Genomic DNA, 21,175 nt, shown 5'->3' on the forward strand with positions numbered 1-21,175 from the left:
CTTTTAAGTTAAAGTTTAAAAAATTTATTAATTTAAAAGGGAAAATTAATAAATATTAACTTATATTTATAATACTTATTTATAAAAAAAAATTTTATATATTAAAAAATAAATTAATAAAATTTTTTTTACTTTAATTATTATTAAATTAATTAATAAAATAATTTAACCTTTAATTAAAACTCTTTATAAATAAGTAAATATTAAAATTTATTTTATAAATAATTATCCTTTTAATAATATTATTCTTAAGGGCATAATTAATTAAAAATTTGCTTATAAGAAAAAAGTTAAATAAATTATAAATAAGAATTATAAAAGTAAATATAATGCTTAAATTTAACTTAAGTTTTTTTTAATTAATAAAGGATTAAAATTAATACTTAATTAATTAAATGCTTTTTTATAAAAAAATTATAATTCCTTTTTAAAGTAAGAAAAAAAAATATTTACTTATTTATTTCTTAATTAAAAGAAATTTTTAATATAAAATTAATCTTATATTACTTAAATTAATATTAATATAATATTATTGCAATTTATTTAAATAATTCCTTATAAAGTATATTAAGTAAAAATAATTTAACTTTTAAAAATCTTAAGGGAAATAATTATTAAAATATTTAAAGATTAATAAGCTAATAAAATTATTAAGGAATCTTATATTATATATAAAAATTAATAAATTTTTTATAAAAAAGAAAAATTTTAATTATTAACTTATTAATAAGATTTTAAAAGCTAATAAAGTTATAATTAAAAATACTTTTATTTTATTATTAATAAATAAATTTATTAAAAAGTTTATAATATATAAAATATTATTTTTTCTTAACTTTTTCTTAAAATATAATTAAATTAAGTTAAATAAAAAAAGCTAAAATATTATAATTTTTTTTATTTTAATTAAATTATTTTAATAATATAACTTATTTATAAAAATTTTAAATTTTATTACTTAATTTATATAATATATAATTTAAATTTTTTATAATTTAATTTTTATAATATATAAACTTTTTTTAAATAATATTATAATTAAGAACTTAAAAATAAATTATAAAAATAAAAAAATACTTACTTTATTAAGGGTTTAAAAATATATAGTTAAGTATATTAAGAATTTTAATAATATTTTTTATAATTTTAAGTTAATTAAAAAGGTAATTAATATTATTAAATTAAAATAATATAAATAATAACTTAATATTATTAATTATATTTATAAAATATTTAATTAATCTTTATTAAATAAAAAGATTATTAAAATTAATAAGTAAAATATTTATAAAAATATAATTAAGCTTAAATTTTTTTTAAGTTTAATAAATTTTTATAAAGTATAAATACCTTTTTATAAAATTATTATTAAGCTATTATTTAATCTTTTAAAAAAAGGAATTTCTTATTAATAAACCTTAAAATATTAATAAGTTATAAATATTTTTAAAGTTATAATTACTTTAAAGTTATATTTAATTAATATTAATTATTTTAATAATAAAATTATTTTTATAATAAATATAAGTTTTAAAAAATAAAGTATATATTTTATATAAATTAAAAATAAAATATAATACTTTATTTAATATAAAAATAATATTTAAATAAAAGCTAAAAAGCTATATAATATAATAAAGTAAAAATATAAAGCTATTTTATATATAATTAAGTATTTATGCTTTTATATTTATAATATTTATTTTATCTTAAAAATAAATTTAAATATTTTAATTTAATAATTTAAGGAATTTACCTTAAATATATTAAGTATTTATATTATAAAATAGTTAATAATAATTAAAATATATAATTTTATTATTTATTATATTAAAGGCTTTAAAAATATTATTATAAATATATTTTTTAAAAAGCTATTAAGGTTATTAAATAAAGTAAATTATAAATTTAAAAAAAAATATTAAGAATTAATATAATGCCTTTTTTAATTAATTATTTTAACTTTAATTATTTAATTAAAAATTATTATTACTTAATAATTATTTTTAATTAAAGGAATTACTTAAAATTACTTAATATCTTTATTATAAAACTTATTTTAAAAACTTAATATTATAATAATAATTATTTTTTTATAAAAAGGTTTATTATTTCTTTATTTATAAAAAAACTTATTAAAAATAATTTAAAAAGGATTTATTATAATAATAAATTATAAATAATTTTAATTAAAGGTAGGAAATTATTAAGAATTATTATACTTCTTTTAAGTATTATAAAAAGAATGTTATTTATTTTTAAATTTAAGCTATATATTATTAAAAAAAAATATATATTAATATTAAAAAAGTTATTATTAGCTGCTTTTATTATAATAAGTAAAATATTTAAATTTATAATAATAAAGTTATTTTAATTATATTAAATTATTTATTTATTAAAATTTATATTAATATTTAATATTTACTTTTTAATTAAGAATATAATAAGTTAATTAAAGAATAATATAATTTAATAAAATAAGTTAAAGCTATGTTTTTTAAGATAATTAACTTAAAAAGTATTAAAAAGTTCTTTATTTAAAAATTCTTTCTTAAATAAAAGCTTTTAATAAAGGTAATAATAAATAAAGAATAAGAAAATATAAGTTAATTTACTTAATATTTCTTAATAATTAAAATTAAAAAAATTATAATTTTAATATATAATCCTTATATTAATAATATTATTAAATATAAATATTTTATTATTATAATTATTATTAAAAAGATATTTAATAAAGAAATTAAAGGCTAAATATAAATTTTACTTTATACTTTCTTTATTAATTAAACTTTACTTAAGAAATTTTATAAAAAGAGTTTTTTTTATTTTTTTTATAGCTTTAAATTAATTATTTTAATTAAAATTATTATTTTTATATAATATATTTAAGCTTAAACTTTAAATATATTTATTTAAAATGCTTTTAATTTTTAGCTTTAATTATTTTTTAATTTTTTATAAAATATAAAAATAATAATTAAATTAATTTTTAATTATAAAAAGAAAGCTATATAATAAAATATATATTATAATTTTTCTTAACTTATTTCTTTAAAGAAAGATAACTTAATTTTATTTATTAATAAGTAAAAAAAGATTAATTATTTCTTATTTTAAAAATTAACTTATTATTAATTTAATTTTTTTATTATTTATAATATTTATTATAATAATATTTATAAACTTTAAATACTTGATAATATTTACTTTTTAAATATATTTTTATTAAAATAATTAAAAAAATTTATTAATTATTTTAAAATATAAAAATTTAAACTTTATTTATTTTAAAAAATTAACTTTATAAATATTATAAATAATAATTTCTTTTTAAATATTTTAATAAATTTTACTTTATTTAATTTTAATTTAAATAATTTTAACTTTAATTATTATTAATATTAATTAAATATATCTTTATTAATTACTTAAGTATATTAATTATTTATAAGCTTAAATTTATTAAATTTTTTAAACTTTAATACTTAAGATATTAAACTTATAATATGCTTATATATAAAATAAAGAAGTTTAATAAATAAACTTATATAATTTATTAATATTTTTTTATTTTAATTAAATAATCCTTAATATTCTTAATATAATTAGCTTAATAATACTTTAAAATTTTAACTTAAATATTTATTTAATAAAAGGAAGGTTTTTCTTTTTTATATAATTATATATATATTTATTATATTATAATATTATATTTCTTTTTTATATATTATACTTATTTATCTTTAATTAAACTTTACTTAATTTTTAAAATAAGGATATTAAATTTTTAAAAATATATTGCAAAGAGTTATTATATATTTATTTATTATTTTACTTTACTTATTTTAAAACTTTTTTATAATTAAAAATATTTAATTATTTAATTTATTTAAGTTTTTCTTTTTTTTAACTTTAATTACCCCTTATGCCTTTATTAAAAACTTATTTTTATAATTAGCATAATAAAAATTTTATATTATAAAGTTATAATTATTAATTTTAAATAATGCTAGCTTTTTTATTTTAAATAATATTAAAGCTAATTATTTCTTTAAGCTATATTATTTTATTAATAATAATCTTAAAGTTAAGTATATTTTTAAACTTTACTTACTTAGTTATTATTACCTTTTATATCTTTTTTATATTATTATATTTATTAAAGATATAATTAAATCCTTTAATATAATAAATATAATTAATATAAGCATTATTATAAAAATTATATAAAGAGTAATAATTAAAAAAGGGAATTATAATAAAAACATTCCTATTTATAATTAAAAAAAAGTTATAACTTATATACTTTAAGTAATACTTATAAAAAAAAGCATTTTAATAATTATAAAAAGCTATAAGTAAAGTTATTTAATAATAATAATTAAAATAATTATATATTATTATTATATATTTTTTATAAAAAGCCTTATTACTTTTCTTAATAATAATAATATTTATATAGCTTTTAATTAAATTCTTAATATTATTTAAAAACCATTTTTTTTATAACTTATTAAGAAATTCATTAAATAATTCCTTAATTACTTTTTAAAAGGTAAGATTAGCAAGTTATTAAGCAAAATATTAATTTTATTTAATATTAATAATCTTATATATTTAAATACCTTTTATAAAAGCATTATAAAGAATAATTTTAATAAATTAATTTTTATTAAAAATACCTTTTGGCTTAAAGAAAGTATAAATGCTTTTAATTAAAATTTACTTAATTTATAAATTATAATCAATAGCTTAAAAAGGAAAAAAAAAATCCTTTTATATTAAACTCCTTATTTTTAATTAAAGAAAATTTATTAATAAAAATGCTATTATAAAAAGATATTTAAAAATAAGAAGATTATAATATTTTGCTTTAATTTTAATTTAATTTAAAGATTAATTAAAATTAAAAGGATATTAAAAAGAAAAAAAAGGAAAAATAAACTTAAGAAAAAAAAAGGAAATTTATATATATAAAGTTATTATAATAAGAAAAAGTAAGCAATGTTAATAATAAGCTATTTTATTATTAAAAAAAATAATTTACTACCTTGCTTTTAATTAAGGTTAATTTATTGCTTAAAAAGGATTACTTATTTTTAATTCCTTATTTATAAAGAAGTTATTTATCTTTTTATTATAAAGAAATTTTAATTAAATAATTTATTTTAGCTTATGCTTAATAAACTTATAAATTAAAAAGAATATACTTTATAATTAATTATTATTTAAAAAAAATAAAAAATTATATACTTTATTTACTTTAATTATTAATAAAATAATAAATTAATAGCTTTTAATAATAACTTATAAGCTTTTTTATTATTTTTTTCTTTTAATTAATATAATTATTTAACTTAAAAATAATAAGTTATTAGCTTTTATTACTTTAAACTTATATATATTATTATATTTATTTATTTATAGCTAAACTTTCTTTTTATCTTTCTTTTTTTCTTTTTTTTTTTATTTTTATATTATTATTAATTAAAGGTTAAAGATTAGCTATTACTTAATTATTTTAATAAAAAGAGTACTTTTAATATATTAATTTTTTTCTTTACTTAATTCTTATTTAAGAATAAGTAATAATTATTTATAAAAGCTACTTAAAGCTATAGCTAAGCATTAAATACTTTTTTTTCTTATTTTTAATTCTTTTTATTTTAATTACTTATATAATAATCTTTAAGGGTATAAGGCTCTTCTTATTGCTATATCTTCCTTCTTTATTATTTAAAATTTTACTATTCCTTTTTACTTTACTTTTTATTTTCTTTACTTTCTTTTTTTATAATTAAAAGTTATAATATCTTTTAATTAAAAAGGCAAAGCAAAAAAGCAATCTTAATTACCCTTATATTATAAGGTATCTTAAAACCTTAATATTTTAATTTTAATAATTAAACTTATTACTTTAAAAGAAAATAATTTTATATTAATAATTATAAAACTTTTTTATTTTAATAACTTTAAAAATTTATTTAGCAAAGCATTATAATTTTTTAAATATTATAAATATATAAAATTAATAAAACTTTACTTAAAAAATAAATATTAACTTTTTTAAAGATTTTTTTAAAATAAGAATTATTATAAATAAAGTTTACTTAAATAATATTTAATAAATTTAAACCCTTAATTATTTATTATTTTTTAATATAAAATAAATAATATTTAATAATAAGTTTATAAAGATAATATAAGAATATTTCTTAAATATTAACTTTTATTTTAAATTAAGAAAATTAATTAAGTTAATAAACTTAATAAAATAGCATTAAGCCTTTTTTATTTTTAATTTCTTTAATATAAAAGGAATGCTTTATAAATATAAAAAGCTAAAAACTTAGCATATTATAATTTTTATAACTTAGCAACTTTTTAATTTTTAAAATATTATATTTTTATTTAAAAAGCCTTTATATTATAATTAATTCTTATTTATAAAATATTAATAAAGGGAATTAATAAAGAATTATAAATTTATTATTATATTTATTTATATGCTTAATTATTAAATAATAGCAATTTTTAATAAAATTAATAGCTATTACTTATTATAAAATAATCTTATATTAAAAAATAAAAATAATAAAATAAATAAGAATATTAAAATATTTATTTATAAATATTTAATAGCTATTTTAAAAAATAAAATATAAGATTTTAGCAAAAAGTTTATATTTAAATTAAGATAAATTAATAAAATATTTTATAAATAATATGCTATTAAGTTTATTAAAAATTATTTTAAAGAAAATTAAAAAAAGAATAATTAAAAGGTATAAAACTAAGCTAAGGCTGCTTTAATTAAAACTATATATCTTAAGATACTTAAAGCTATTATTAATATTATTATTTAAATATTTATTATTTAATTAAAGCTTAATGAAATTAATAAAGTTATTTAAATACTTATATTAATTCCCTTTATTAAAATTAATAATATAAAAGTAATTAAAGTAAAAAATAAGCTTTTATTATAAAGAGAAATTATTTAATAATATTTATTTAAATTATAATATATTAAAATTATTATTAATTAAAAAAAAGGTATAAGGAAAATAATATCTTTAATATAAATTAATTTAATAACTTAATTTTAAATATTTAATATATAATAAGGTATAAACTTTTATATAACTTAAAATTAGCTAAATATAACTTTAATTAAATAAGCCTTTAGCTTAAGTATTATATTATAAAATATTTTAAAATTAATAAAAAATGCTTATTTTAATATATATAAAGATCTTTTTTACTTACTTTTCTTAATAATAAATATAAATAAAACTTAAAGTATATTAATTAATTTTAAATAATTAAAATAATAATAAAATTTGCTTAAAAATAATTTAATAAGCTTATAAATAAGTTAGCTAAGTAATTAAATATAAGGCATAAGGCTTAAAAGTAAAAGCTTTATAAAAAGTAAAAGTAAAAGTTAATAAAGCTAATATATTATGCTTAATGCTATAATTAAAAGAAAGAATAAGTTTGCTTTTTATTTTATAAAAATATTTAAATCTTTAATAGCTATACTTATATTAATTATTAAAATAAACTTTAATAATTAAAAAAATATAATTAATAAATATATTATTAAATAAATCTTAAGAATATTTAAAGCTTTTATAAAAAAGTAAAAGTTATAATAAGATAAGTAAGTAAGGAATTAAAAATAATAATAATAATTTAAATTATAATAAAGTAATTTTAAAACTTAAAAGCTTAATTAAAAATAATAAGATTTTATTTTAATAATCTTTATAATACTTATTATAAAATGCTTAAAAAAGGGTATATTAGTAAATATAAAGAAATATAAAAAAAAGTAATATTATATTAAATTTTAATTAGCTATAAAAAGCTAACTTTTTTGCTTTTTTAAATATTTTTTTAAAGAAATTAACTTTTTTCCTTTTTTTATATATTTAATGCTTTAATTAAGCTTTTCTTATTTTTAAGAATTTTTAAAATACTTGCTTTTTTCCTTTTTTAACTTCCTTTTATTCCTATCTTCCTTCTTTATTATATTAAAGCTTCTTCTTAAGTTATCCTTAAAAGGGTTTAGCAAAACTTATTCCTTATTTATTTAAGTGGCTTGTTTTTAATATTTATAATTTTTTTTAATAATATTATAATAATTTAAAGTTAATGTATATATGCATTATACTTACCTTAATTTATACCTTTCTTAATTATATAAACTACCCTTTTTATTACTTTTTATTTAATAATGAAAAGCCTTTAATGCTTTAAAATAATAATAATTAAATATATTATATAATTAAAAGATTATAGGTTTAATTTTATTGCTTTAAATTATTAAAAAGGTTGTTATTATTAAATTCTTTTTTATTATTTAATAATATTTACTTATTACTTTTTTGCATTATTAATACTTAATAAAGCGATTTTATAAAATATAATTATAACTTATAAATAGCTTTAATATTTAATAATTAGTTAATATACTTTTTATTTAAATTAAAGTTAATTTAACTTAATTATTTTATATTAATGCTAGCCCTTTATTTAATTACTTTGCTATAAGTATTAACTTGCATCTTTTCTTACTTATAAGGTTATTGCTTTTTAATGAAATGCATTAATTATTAATTTAACTTGCTAGTTAATTAAAATAATTATAATTAAACTAAGTATATAATAAAAAGGTTATAAGTTTAATTATAAGTATATTAATTAAGCATTAAGCTAACTTATAATTAATATACTTTTTATATATACTTTTTATTTTAATTACTTAAAGTAATTACTTTTTTAATATTATATATATATAAAATATTACCCATTAAATAACGTAAAAATAAGGTTATTTAATATATAAATTATATTATATATATAACTTTTTTTAATAAAAATATAAATATATAAAGTTAATTATTTAAATGCTAAGTATATTAATATAATGAATTATTATTTTATATATTAAGTATATTTAATTGCTTTTAAAGTAAAAACCTTTTAATAAGCATTTAAAAATAAATAATATATTATTTAATTTATTTAATTAAGCTTTTTTTTATAATATACTTTTTATAAATATATGCCTTATAATTATTAATATATATTATATTATAATTAAATTATTATAATAAACTTAATTAATAAATATAATAATATATATTATTAAAAGTACTTAAGTTACTTATATATTATAATGCTTATAATAATAATTAAAGCTTAAAAAATATATATATTATTAATATATATATTAAAGTATATAATTAATTAATTATTTAATTAATTTAAGCTTGCTTTAATTTAAAAACCATAGCTTTTTAAAAGTAACCTTAAATTATTTTTATATTTAAAATAATCTTATATATTAAATTAATAAAAAACTATTACTAATCTTTTTATATATATTATTAATCCTTATAATATTAAAAGTAATAATAAATATATTTCTTTAAATTATTAAAAAATGCTTTAATTAAATTAAAATTAAATAAATATAAAAATAAATATTTAAGTTAAATGCTAGCCTTATTATATATTTATTAAAGGTTTTTATAAAAATAAAAATTAATATTATTTATTATTAATATTAAGTTAAGCCTTAGAAATAATAATATTTTAAATAAAACTTTATTTTTAATATAATTAATAAAGCCTTAATTATTTATATTATCCTTATATATAAATAAATTAAATATGCTTATAATTATAAATATTAAAAATACTTAATATTATATATTATAATTTTTATTATTATTAAATATAAGTTTTTTTAACTTAATGCCTTTTAATAATTATTTTATATATTATAGCTTATTTTTTTTATTTATATTAAACTTATTAATAAAGATAAATTAATTTATATAAAGTTTTTAAGTTTTAATAATTTAATTAACTTAAATAAGATAGTTTTATTAAATAGTAATTATATTTATAATCTTTTTATTTTATTTAATTCCTTTAAATATTTAATTAATAATGCTTTAAAAAATAAATAAATTAAAGTTATTTAATAATTATTATTATATTTTATTTTAATATAAATTATTTTTTAAAGTAAGATAATTAAAAAAGGCTTAAGTAATAAAAATATATATTAAAAAGGGTAAATATTTAAAACTTAAATAATATATATTATAATAAAAATTAATTAATTAAATAGCTTTATATAAGTTGCTTAGCTTAATAATAATATTAAATATTAAATTTTTCTTTTTTAGCTTTTAAATTTATTAATTAAAGCATTTTATAATTTTTATAATAATAATATTATTTATTTAATTAATATTTAATAGCTTTTAAATTATATAAAGCTTTAAGGGGGTTAGGTAATAAGATATGGTTATAAAATTATTATAAATTGATTTATAATAGTTAAAATATATAACGTAGTAAAAGGCATAGCATTATAAGGGTTATGGGATAAGCAATTATGCTTAATAATTGGAAAGGGCACGGCATAATAAGTGCATATAATTTTTGGTGTGAGGTGTTATGTGCAGGCCACTAACGCCAAAATGGAACGTTTGATTGCATATGAGAGTACGGGACAACGGATCTGGATTCGCTGATCAACCCAACACGACCTTGTTCGAGTCCCCAAACTGCAGGCTCAGTTCACGTCAGCGCGGAGTAGCAGGTGGCCAGGTACTATGGCACCGTAACCCCCCGCAAAGTTTGCCCGAGTGCACATGGGAGCATGCAGCTGTACGTCTGTACAACGCAGCTGGGCCCAAGACTCCGGTACGCTTGCTTTCAGAACTGTCTCCTAGAGACAGAAGTGCGATGCTACTGGGCCATGAACCGCAATTGCGACTACTATGAGGCGCCGTAAATGGTTGGGAAGTACGGCACGGAACAACACGTGAACATCCGATCGAAACAAGCCGCGGGTTCCGAGGCCCTGGCCCATGGGATGAAGGAACTCTTCCGTACTTGGGATGGTTGACGTTGACGACTGCGACCCTCCATTTCCCGGCACTTTGAAATCGAAACATCCGGGCCCAGCAGAACATGTCTGCAACCTGTTGATCCTGCAACCATCACCATGCTACCACAAAGTTATCCCGCCCACCTTGAAGTATAATGATTAATCCTGTGCAGACCTTCCCAGGCCTCCTGGCAGCCGCCACCTGCATCCTGCTGGGCTTGGCGCTGCTGTATCTCATCAACCTAAACCGCCTCCTCAGCATCACCCCTGATGAGGTCAAGAAGCTGGCCGGTGACCGGTGGACCGACGACCAGGTCAGGAAGACCTACGAGCGCCTGCGCCAAAACCAAATCACCACAGCATCCTACGCACCACAGCTGCCTCCAAAGTTGAACAGGCGCTATATCGTGACCGGCGGCTCAGGTCTGGTCGGCGGGTACATCGTCCTGCAGCTGCTCGAGCGCGGCCAGCCGCCCAACACCATCCGCATCGTCGACTTCCAGCAGCCACACAGGCGGGACCAGCTGGACCACCCGCTCTTCGACAAGATCGACTTCCAGAAGACGGACATCTCATCTGCGGAATCTGCCGATGCCGCCTTCAGCAAGCCCTGGCACCCGTCCGCGGCCAAGCTGCCGCTGACCGTCTTCCACACGGCGGCGGTGATCATCCCGTCCGCGCGGTCTCGGCTCGTCAACGGGTTCTGCGAGGCCGTCAACGTCGGCGGCACCGAGAACGTCCTCGCGGCCGCGCGGCGCGCCGGGGCGGACGTGCTCGTCAGCACCTCGAGCGCGTCCATCAGCATCCGGCCCGTCGAGCTGTGGGTGCGGCCGTGGCGGTGGGCCACCGGCACCGGCACCTGCCCGCGCGGGTACTGCCAGGCCCTGGAGGAGTCCGACTTCTTCCGTCCGCTGCGGAGCCACGAGGAGTTCTTTGGGAACTACCCTGCCTCCAAGGCGAGGGCGGAGAGGATCGTGTGCGGCGCCAACGGCAGGGAGTTGAGACGGGGTGCATCCGCCCGGCCAATGGGGTGTATGGCCATCCGACTGACAACACTGTTGGCGGTCCGTTGAACAGCCAGATCTGCCCGACGTGAGTCCCCTTTTTGCCCTCCGGCGGAAAATCCGCCACGATGAGTTCAAGTTCAGTATTGACTGACATGTCCACAGCTGGGCCAGCCACGTTGTCCAGAGCTTTGTCCATGGCATCAACTGCGCATTAGCACATCTGCAGTTCGAGTCAATCCTCGCCGAGCAGGGCTCTCACTCATCGCCCCAGGCAGGCCGCCCGTTTTGCATCACGGACCCCAACCAGCCAATCTACTACGGCGATCTGTACGGCTTGTTGTCCAAGTTGGCGATCACGCCCTTCAGGCTGGTGTCTCTGCCCCCGATGCCATTCGTGCTCGTCTCATACTTGGTCGAGTTCTACTCGCTGTTGCCCTACCGCCTCCCCAGCAGCCTCGCCCGTTTCATCCCTCCGCTGTCCGGGGACATCAAGCACCTGCAGCCCGGCCTGTTTTCCATCTGCACACACCTAGTTGCGGATAATGCAGACGCCGGAATGGCTGTTAGCGATGGTGGGCTGGGTTACCGGGGCGTGCTGACGACGCTCGAGGGTATGTGCCAGGAGCTTGTGGACTGGAACCGCGAGCAGGAGGAGCACGCGACGCAGGCGGCGCTGGTTGCGGACGGGGCCAAGGGCGTGAGGTACTTCCATAGCAGCGTGTCGCTGGCCGAGCAGATGCAGAGGGTGGGCCTCGTGGGCAAGAATGTGAAGATGTAACAAAGGTGACCCGGCACACAAAGACGGCTTGGGCTCTTCTGTCCGAGAAAAATCATGATTTTTAAACATTAGCCTATCAAGAAATAATCGCTCATCAATACCCATCATCCTGTACCACGTGTTGAAAGACACTCCCTCAGCTGCAGCACACACTGGGCTCCTCGATCCCTGCTGCGCCCTCCTCCTCGCCCGAGCCGTCCCCGTCGATGATGTACTGGCGCGTCATCCAGTCACAGAAGAACTTGCCCAGCCCCCCGCCGATGATGACACAGATGATGATGTACCCGTTGTACGACATGACCAGCAACATGACGATATACGCCAGCCCCAGGGCGGCGGCGTGGATGACGGCGCGGAAGAGCTGCTGCAGCGGGCTCACGCGGAAGACGACCGCCCTCCCGGCACCACCCACCCCGCCGCCCGCGCCCGCAGCAGTACCTGCGCCGCCTAGCCTCTTCCAGGCGGCGGAGGCAGGGGTGACCTTTGCCGTGGCCCCTTTCGACGGGCTGCCCGTCGCCGAGGACGACGAAGACGAGGGCGAGGGCGAGGGCTGCGGCCGCTGCGGCTGCGGCTGCGAGTACCCCAGCCTGGCCTGCGCGGCGCGCGCCTGGAACCCGCGCAGGATCCAGTCGTCGTACTCCTTGCCCACCCGCCGGAGCGCCTCGAGGATCACGACCAGCAGGATGGTGCCGATGCACGAGGCTGCGAAGGCGCCGTTGCTGCCGACGTGCCATGATTCGGCGAGGAAGCACGAGTCTATTGTGTACCAGTTCCATAACATCTGTATTTGGGAGAGAAAATGCAAGTCAGTCATTGATGGATTGATTAAATGGTCGTGGCTATGCATCGGAACATCTGGAGGCGATATTGAACATTATCCAAGTCACGAATGGGGGGCAGCCTTACCGACGAGTTACACGTCGTTGTTGACATGCTCATGTGATCCATCTTGTGTGAGTGGACTCGCAATTTGCTGCGAGGGCCGAAGATCAATCAATCAAGGTTCGGTTGGAGGCGAGTTGCTGCAGTGAGCACTGGCAGCCTGGACCTGCAGGAAGTGGGTGGGCGCGTGTGTCTGGAAGCGGGCGGCTTTGAGGTCTTGTCCCGTGTGTGCTGCGTTGATGGGTAAACGGGTGAAATGTGAAATAGATGAATGAATGGCCCGGCACGTCGGTTCGGAGGTCAGGTCATATAGTGTGTACCCGAGAGAGACGGAGATGAGCCCGGGTTTCTTTTGTGTGATGCTGTGTGTGCCCGTCCCGAGTGCTGTCCGTGTTATCTTTATTGCACCGTGTCCCCTCTCGAAGAAAATCCCCTCAACATGCAATGCACAACCTTGGAAAGCCGATGGAGTGATTATTGAGCAAGTTTACAGTCCGACGACGACGTTCGACGACAGCATGCAAGCCAACCTACATACATACAGCCTTGAGAAGATTTCCAGGAATCGGCAAGGCAAGGAAAGAGGCATAGGTCCGACGATGGAGTAAAAATGGTGGCATGGCAGAGAGAGTTGCCACCCACAGCACATGTCCAACCCCATCCATTCCCCTCCCCTCTCCCGCTCGGTGAGCACAAAGCTGATGCCAAGCCGTAAACGTGCTCAACCCAAGCTCGTCCACGGCCGCGGCCATCCCTGAGCTAAAGACGGTGATGGTGGGGGCTGGACGTGCCAGACGTGGGGCCATTCTGGGGACTGTGCCCAACTCAGAAGGCAGTGTGGGGCACCCCGGGACAGTTTTCACCAATCAGAGGGCGCCTGGTCGGGGGCGGGAGGTACCGTGGGCTGCCGTGACGAGAAACTTGCTCAAACTTAAGCCTCACGTTGGACCCACTCCACCTGCTCTTGCCTTCTTGAATTGGCCCCGACTCGCTGCCAGGACTACTGCCAGGACTGCTACTCCAAGTCGCAGTGCTCACGTTTCACGCACTGCTCCTCTTCGCTCCTTCATCCCGGCCTCGGGAGTGGCGCCCGGGATTCACTCCCACTTGGCCCACGGCCGGATCTCGTGGCCTTACCAGGCGTGGTGGTCCCGTTCTGTGCTTCCTCCCCCAAGTGGACTCGAACTCCCTTTTCGCTGCTTCCATCTGCTTGCACAGTCATTCCGAGCAATACGGAAGGAGACGCCGGGCCAAGCTGGCCAAGCAGGCCTCTTCCGATTCTCGACATGCAGCTCGAGGAGAAGACAAGAAGCCAAGCAGGAGCAAGTTGGACAAACCTGCTCAAATGAGGATTTCTCAAATCTCCGTGTTGTGATGAGTCGCGCACGAGCCCGCGAAGCTCCGGAAACTTGCTCAAACCACCGGGGCCACTGCTGCAGAGGTGCTGCCATGGTGGGTCTTGGCGGTCCGCCGGTGCCACCAAACGACCTGCTCCGGATTTGCACTCGCCTCGTGTGTCCCTTTCCATCTCGTAAGAACCTTGAGGGAAGACACCTGCAGTGGAAACATGCTCACATTTGGCATTTTATCCAAACATTGGCGGCGTGACCCCGGCGTCTGGGCGGCCGGTGGACCACATCTGGATCCGAATTGTCGGGAAGGGGGGTCCGTTTCGAATAATATGCCTGCCTCCGTGTCGCCATTTCTAATCCAGCCTTTTTAATGTTTCTGTACCACCTCCGTCTTTTGGGTGGGTGTGTCGTGTCTGTGTCATTGACCATTGCCGATCCCACCTCAAAGTCCACTGAGCATCGGAAATCGCTGCTTCAGCATCTGTGTAAACAAGGGTAGAAGTATCTCCCTTCACAGATATTCGTGGTCGCAGCTGGACGCACACCCATCCAACTAGCCACTCAGGAACGCCTCCGAGAGGCTAGACGGACGGACGGACAGGCAGACAGACTCACAGCCAGGATGGACGCCTCGCAAGGAATAATCGCCGCGAGGCATATCCAGAACTTCTCTGATGCCGACGGCTCAGTGCTCGAGCCTCATTGGGGCTACGCAGATCGGATCCTGCCCTGCAAGAACGACGCCGGCTCATGCGCATACCTCGACCTCGTCTATCACTCACACGACCTTTCCATGCTATACTCTGGCATCTTCTGGGCCGCGATCGCCGGGATATTATTACTATGGGGCCTTGGGCGACGAATCTTCCCATCACCGACAGCAGATGAGGCCACCACCTCCGGCGCAAAGGCAGAATCACAGGGCACGCAGACCATCGGCGGCATTGAGAAGTTGAAGCGATCTGTCTCGAGTTTCCGCCGGACCTACCTCCTCCCCGACTTCGCGCCACGCATCCTCGGCCATGTCACGCGCCTGCAGGTGCTGGTCCTGTTCATTCTCGCGGGCTACCTGACCATCTTCTCCTTTGTGGGCATGGCCTACCAGACCTGGATCACGCCCGTCAAGACCTCGCCGGGCCTCAACAACACACGAACCTCCCTGGGCCCCTTTGCCGACCGCATCGGCGTGCTGGCCTACGCGCTGACGCCCCTCTCGGTCCTGCTGGCCAGCCGCGAGTCGCTCCTCAGCGTCATCACCGGCATCCCCTACCAGAGCTTCATGTTCCTGCACCGATGGGTCGGCTACATCATCCTGATCCAATCCACCGTGCACACCATCGCCTGGATCATCGTCGAGGCGGCCCTGTACCAGCCCCAGCCGGCCGAGTGGAACAGGGTCGCTGGGGAGTTGTACATCCAGTGGGGTTTCGTCGCGCTGGGGCTGCTCGTCCTGCTGTGGATCTTTGCCACGCCCTGGGGCATCCGCCTGACAGGCTACGAATTCTTCCGAAAGGCACACTATGTCCTGGCCATGGTGTACATTGGCGCCATCATCGGCCACTGGATGAACCTGCAGTGCTTCCTTATCCCGGGCATCCTGCTCTGGTTCTTCGACCGTGTCGGCAGGGCGGTCCGCACTGGGCTGCTGCACTACCGCTGGGTGCCCGCGAAGAACAAATGGGGCTTCGAGTCTGCCAAGGCGAGGATCACGCGGTTTGAGGATAGCGACAGCGGCGACGTGGTCCGGCTGGATTTCGATCATGTCCAGCAGCCATGGCAGGTCGGCCAGCATTTCTACCTGTGCTTTACTGAGTCCTCAGTCTGGCAGTCCCACCCGATGACGCCGCTCAGCCTGCCCCTGGCAGACGACACGGGGGCAGTGAGGCACTCGTACGTGATCCGCGCCAAGAAGGGCGAGACGAAGAAGCTCGCCGACATTGCAGCCAAGAAACTCGCAGCGCTTCCCACAGGGCCACCAGCAGAAGGAGCAGAGCCGACCACATCCGTGGTACTAGCAGGCCCTTACGGCGTGGACATGATTTCGAGCGTGACACCAGAGACCAACGTCCTCTGCGTGGCGGGCGGCACAGGCATCACCTTCGTGCTACCCGTCCTGCTGAAGCTCGTGCGCGAGAAGCCGGCCGCCGGCCGCAAGATCGAGCTCGTGTGGGCGGTCAGGCGCGACGTCGACGCCAAGTGGGTGGCCGAGGAGCTCGAGTACGTCAAGGAGGCCGGCTGCTCGCACAGCCTGGACATCAACGTCTACGTGACGCGCGAGAAGGAGCACCACCCCTCGGTGCGCCGGGGCGCGGGAGTCGGAGGCAAGAAGGCCGACGAGCCGCAGGAGAAGGTCTCGTCCTCTGCGTCGTCTGCGACGGGGGGATGTGACTGTAACGACGTGACGCACCACCACCCCGACAACACTGAGATACCCGAGGCGAGGAGGCCTCACCTGGACGAGATTGTGCGGGGGTTTGTCGGGTCTGTGGCCCGCGGGTCGACGACTGTCTACGCGAGCGGGCCTGGCGGCATGATTGGGGACCTGAGGAAGGTGGTCGCGAGCTGTAATGCATCGGGGACCGTGTGGAAGGGCGATGCGAGGGGGGATGTGAGGCTGATCTGTGATGATCGGTTAGAGTAGACCAAAAGTTAAAAAGTCGTAAAATTCAAAATACCCAAGTTAATATGCATTCAAGTCTCACTGGCTGTGACGAGTGGTTTCCAATACTGTCGCATCGTTCAACAACCTGGTCAGAGGTCGACTTGATGACCCGGAATATCGGGACGTCTGGGGGCTTACGGTCCAATGAGCGCAGCTACCCTGCCATACTAAGAATAAGTTGCATATGCCCGCATGCAACTATCTTCGTCTATCTGCACTGGCTCTATCGGGATTGGCTCGCTGGTCTGCACTACTCGGTTCCTTTGAACAAATCTCAGCGACATCGACAGCTGATAATGAGAATTAGAGTAAGAAGTAAAAGCGAGACTAACTCTTAGAATGAATCTTCGTAACCTTCCGTCACCTCGTTACATCCTTCTCTTGGATCTGCACTGATTATGATCATGGCCGCCCGCCTGCTCCTCACCGTGCTGGCATTCACGTCGCTCGCCTCGTCGCTCGGACCGCCGTGCAAGGACCCCATCGTGCGCAAGGAATGGCGTACTCTTTCGCGCTCAGAGAAGGGTTCCTACCTCGATGCAGTAGAGTGTATCACCACCAAGCCATCCCTCACACCCCGATTCAACAACTCCGGCGTCAAATCCCGCCGCGACGACCTCCTGTACACCCACATCCAGCAGACCTTCTCCATCCACTACGTCGGCCACTTCCTGCCCTGGCACCGGTACCTTGTCGCGACGCACGAGCACATGCTGCGGGGCCGAGTGCGGCTACGGCGGGGCCTAGCCGTACTGGGACTGGACGCTGGGACCTGGACACCGGCGAGACGTTCGCCAACTCGCCAGTGTCCGACCCGGAGCCGGGGTTCGGCGGGAACGGCCCCTACGTCGAGGGCCAACTCGTCGGATCCGTCTGCGGTGCCTGGCCGCACGGGCGGCGGGTGTGTCGTCGACGGGCCGTTCGCGGGGAGGGACGACTTTGTCCACCTCGGTCCGGCGAGTGGCGTCTCGTATAACCCGCAGCGCCTGAGGAGGGACTTGAGTCCGGGCTTTGCGAGGCGGTATCTCGGTATGAACCAGACCGAGTTGACGCTGAGGCAGGGTGACTTTGGCTGGTTTGCCAGGGGTGTCGAGGGGGGTCCTAGTTTTGATGCTTCTGGGATCCATGGGGGTGGGCATTATAGCGTTGGTGGGACTTATGGTGAGATCCCCTCGGTTTCGGTGGAGTCTTTCGTCAAATTAATAATGTGTTTGCAGGGCAGATGGGCGACCTGTATGCCTCGCCGGCAGATCCTATATTCTATCGTGAGTCAGAGTTTCCTCCCTTGATTGTGTCGACCCCAATGCGATTCCAGTGAACTGACCATATATAAAAGTACACCATGCCAATCTCGACCGCGTGTGGTGGTCGTGGCAGAGCTGTGATCTGGAAAACCGACTTCAGGATATCTCTGGGCCCATCTTCCTCATGGACTATGACAACATCCAGGGTGGGAACGTGACGCTGGACTTTGAGATGACCGTCGGAGTCAGTGCTCCCAACGTGACGGTGGGATCTGTGATGGACATCTCGAGCGGTGCCGGGGATGGGGTACTTTGTTACACCTATTCTGATCTCTACGCCCTCCAGACCTGATGGCGTTTGCCACGGTGAACAACACCTAGCGCAGAGCTGTTTCCAGTATTGATTAGCCGCAAGTATTGCGCATCTCGGTCATCGTTGACGAGCCAGCTCAGTGATGCGATGAATGCACTATGGTAGCCTCGTGCATCAGAGTAGTTTCCCTTTCAAGAGGAACTCGAAGGTCAGGCGCCTGAAGACGGTCTGCGGTATCGCGGCGCCGAACCTGATGACATTGCAAATGTAAGCATCACGCCACGAAGTCTGGCACACCAAGCTGAATCACATACCCATGGCACGCAATTATGTCCCTCAGAGTCTCTGCGAGAGTTTGCAGGGCCTGGAGCTCGAAGCCACCGAAATGTGGCTGGGATCGGATGAGGTTCCAGGCTTGCACCGGCGTGATCTGGTCATCCGATGCGCAAACCTCTGTCGAGAGGGCCAGCAGGTTTTCCAGCATGGTTTCGGGAAGCTCGTGCTGGTTGATCGACTCTGGTGACACCGGGGACGTCGTATTTGACGGACATGTTATCGCGCATGCCTGAGCCGATAGCGTGAGTGCGTGGCCGGATGGATCTTCTGGCTTCTCAGGGTCGCCATGGAGGTGTTCGAGACATGGTCTTTCGAGTCTATTACGACGTACAGAATGATTGTGTCAGCACGCGGACCGAGCACAAATGTTTCGAGCGGGGAAGGGGTTCTTACGCCAGCACGAAATCCATACCCAAAGCCACGGGGTCAACATCGCCCAGCCGAGCGAGAGGTGGTGCCGGGCTGGACATGTTGTCGGGTTTGGGACTTCTCGCTTCTTTTGCCTGGGTCGATCTAATTATGTCATCCACTCCCTCGACTCCATGCTCTTCAAGCTTTCCAACCAATTTCTTGATGGTGCCTTGAAGTCGTTCGTTTTCCAGGACCAACTCTGCTTCCCGTGCCTTGCTCTTTGCGACTTCCCTCTCGAGAGCTTTGGTGTACGCCTCTTTCCGTTCGCGATAGGTCCTGGTGCCAATCTGCATAAGCATATTGCAAAAGATGGACAATCGCAGAGTTCTCCCTTACTGCTGTGCTTGCCTGACCTGGGCGCGGCGCTTCTCCACGCGGTCCTCCTTCGGCGCTGGTAAGTCGGCACATGTCAGCAAGTAGACTTGATATGGCTAGGAGCGTGGACTCGGGTCACGAACCCTGCGGATTAAATATACGGAATATATTATTCGTCATAGCGGTTCGTCTGGCCTTCCCTGCAGTGACACGTAGCGTGATCGAGGATCGAAGCGACAAGACTGCTTGGTGCAAGCGCTGGATAGAATTAAAGATTAGCGATCAAGAGAGAATGTGAAAAGACGGAATCTTGGATTTGGAGCCCCGAGGCCAGACAGAGACCGGATAGAGGGCCATGTGATGTGAGGCAAAGCAGCCGGGTCAGCTTTGCCTCGGCCGCCCCAAGTGCCACTGCAAAGCATCAAATCAGGGCCACAAAGCTTGTATGATCTTCAATGTCAACGTTTCGGAGGGTTCTGCCCAATGAGGGAAACGGATAACCCTCCATGATCAACTCATCAGCTGCGCACCCTACGTCAGGCCCTTCAGCTGTTCATGGAACGTCTGGGGTCAGCCTGAAACCCCCCATGACCCTTGACACCCTGGGTCGCCGCCCGTGGCCAGTGCCAAGAAGCCGTCCCGATCGGGAAATTCTGATTATCGCTGCAGCCCTAAGTAGGGCTGCCTGCATCTGTGACGCTTCATTGAGACTTGATGTAGGCTTGGTGTTGGAATGTCTGGCTTCTAGATCGCGCCCTCAGCCCACATTCTGTTTTGTCAGAGATGTTGTGATCAAGGGGCTTTAACATGGCCCATTTTAAAGGTCTCTCATTCCCACAAAGGGAAATACTGATCATTGAACAATCAGGCACACTGTGGGTGGTCTTGGGCTTGGTAAATGATAGATCTCTGTCTGATAGGCAGACGTTAACACATCAACGCCTATGGTCA

General features: G+C 34.5%; 5 protein-coding genes across 5 annotated transcripts; 3 read left to right on the forward strand and 2 right to left on the reverse strand.

The window, feature by feature from the left end:
- Positions 1–11,079: 11,079 nt before the first annotated feature.
- Positions 11,080–12,709, forward strand: INS49_003268 (uncharacterized protein; the record flags this gene model as incomplete). Its single annotated transcript, XM_043164063.1, has 3 exons — positions 11,080–11,954; positions 12,002–12,016; positions 12,094–12,709. The coding sequence occupies 3 exons, from the start codon at positions 11,080–11,082 to the stop codon at positions 12,707–12,709; spliced, it is 1,506 nt and encodes a 501-aa protein (XP_043018828.1).
- A 136-nt stretch (positions 12,710–12,845) lies between these two features.
- INS49_003269 (uncharacterized protein) lies at positions 12,846–13,657 on the reverse strand (the record flags this gene model as incomplete). Its single annotated transcript, XM_043164064.1, has 2 exons — positions 12,846–13,490; positions 13,616–13,657. 2 exons carry the CDS (start codon positions 13,655–13,657, stop codon positions 12,846–12,848), a joined length of 687 nt encoding a protein of 228 aa, XP_043018829.1.
- Positions 13,658–15,565: 1,908 nt separating this feature from the next.
- INS49_003270 (uncharacterized protein) lies at positions 15,566–17,584 on the forward strand (the record flags this gene model as incomplete). The annotated part of the gene is made up of 1 exon (XM_043164065.1): positions 15,566–17,584. The coding sequence occupies one exon, from the start codon at positions 15,566–15,568 to the stop codon at positions 17,582–17,584; it is 2,019 nt and encodes a 672-aa protein (XP_043018830.1).
- A 425-nt stretch (positions 17,585–18,009) lies between these two features.
- Positions 18,010–19,201, forward strand: INS49_003271 (uncharacterized protein; the record flags this gene model as incomplete). Its single annotated transcript, XM_043164066.1, has 3 exons — positions 18,010–18,766; positions 18,823–18,870; positions 18,942–19,201. The coding sequence occupies 3 exons, from the start codon at positions 18,010–18,012 to the stop codon at positions 19,199–19,201; spliced, it is 1,065 nt and encodes a 354-aa protein (XP_043018831.1).
- A 135-nt stretch (positions 19,202–19,336) lies between these two features.
- Positions 19,337–20,404, reverse strand: INS49_003272 (uncharacterized protein; the record flags this gene model as incomplete). The annotated part of the gene is made up of 5 exons (XM_043164067.1): positions 19,337–19,412; positions 19,477–19,678; positions 19,911–20,185; positions 20,246–20,300; positions 20,368–20,404. 5 exons carry the CDS (start codon positions 20,402–20,404, stop codon positions 19,337–19,339), a joined length of 645 nt encoding a protein of 214 aa, XP_043018832.1.
- Between the last annotated feature and the right edge of the window lie 771 nt (positions 20,405–21,175).

Source organism: Diaporthe citri, assembly GCF_014595645.1.
Source record: "Diaporthe citri strain NFHF-8-4 chromosome Unknown scaffold_10, whole genome shotgun sequence".
Taxonomy (NCBI): Eukaryota; Fungi; Ascomycota; class Sordariomycetes; order Diaporthales; family Diaporthaceae; genus Diaporthe; species Diaporthe citri.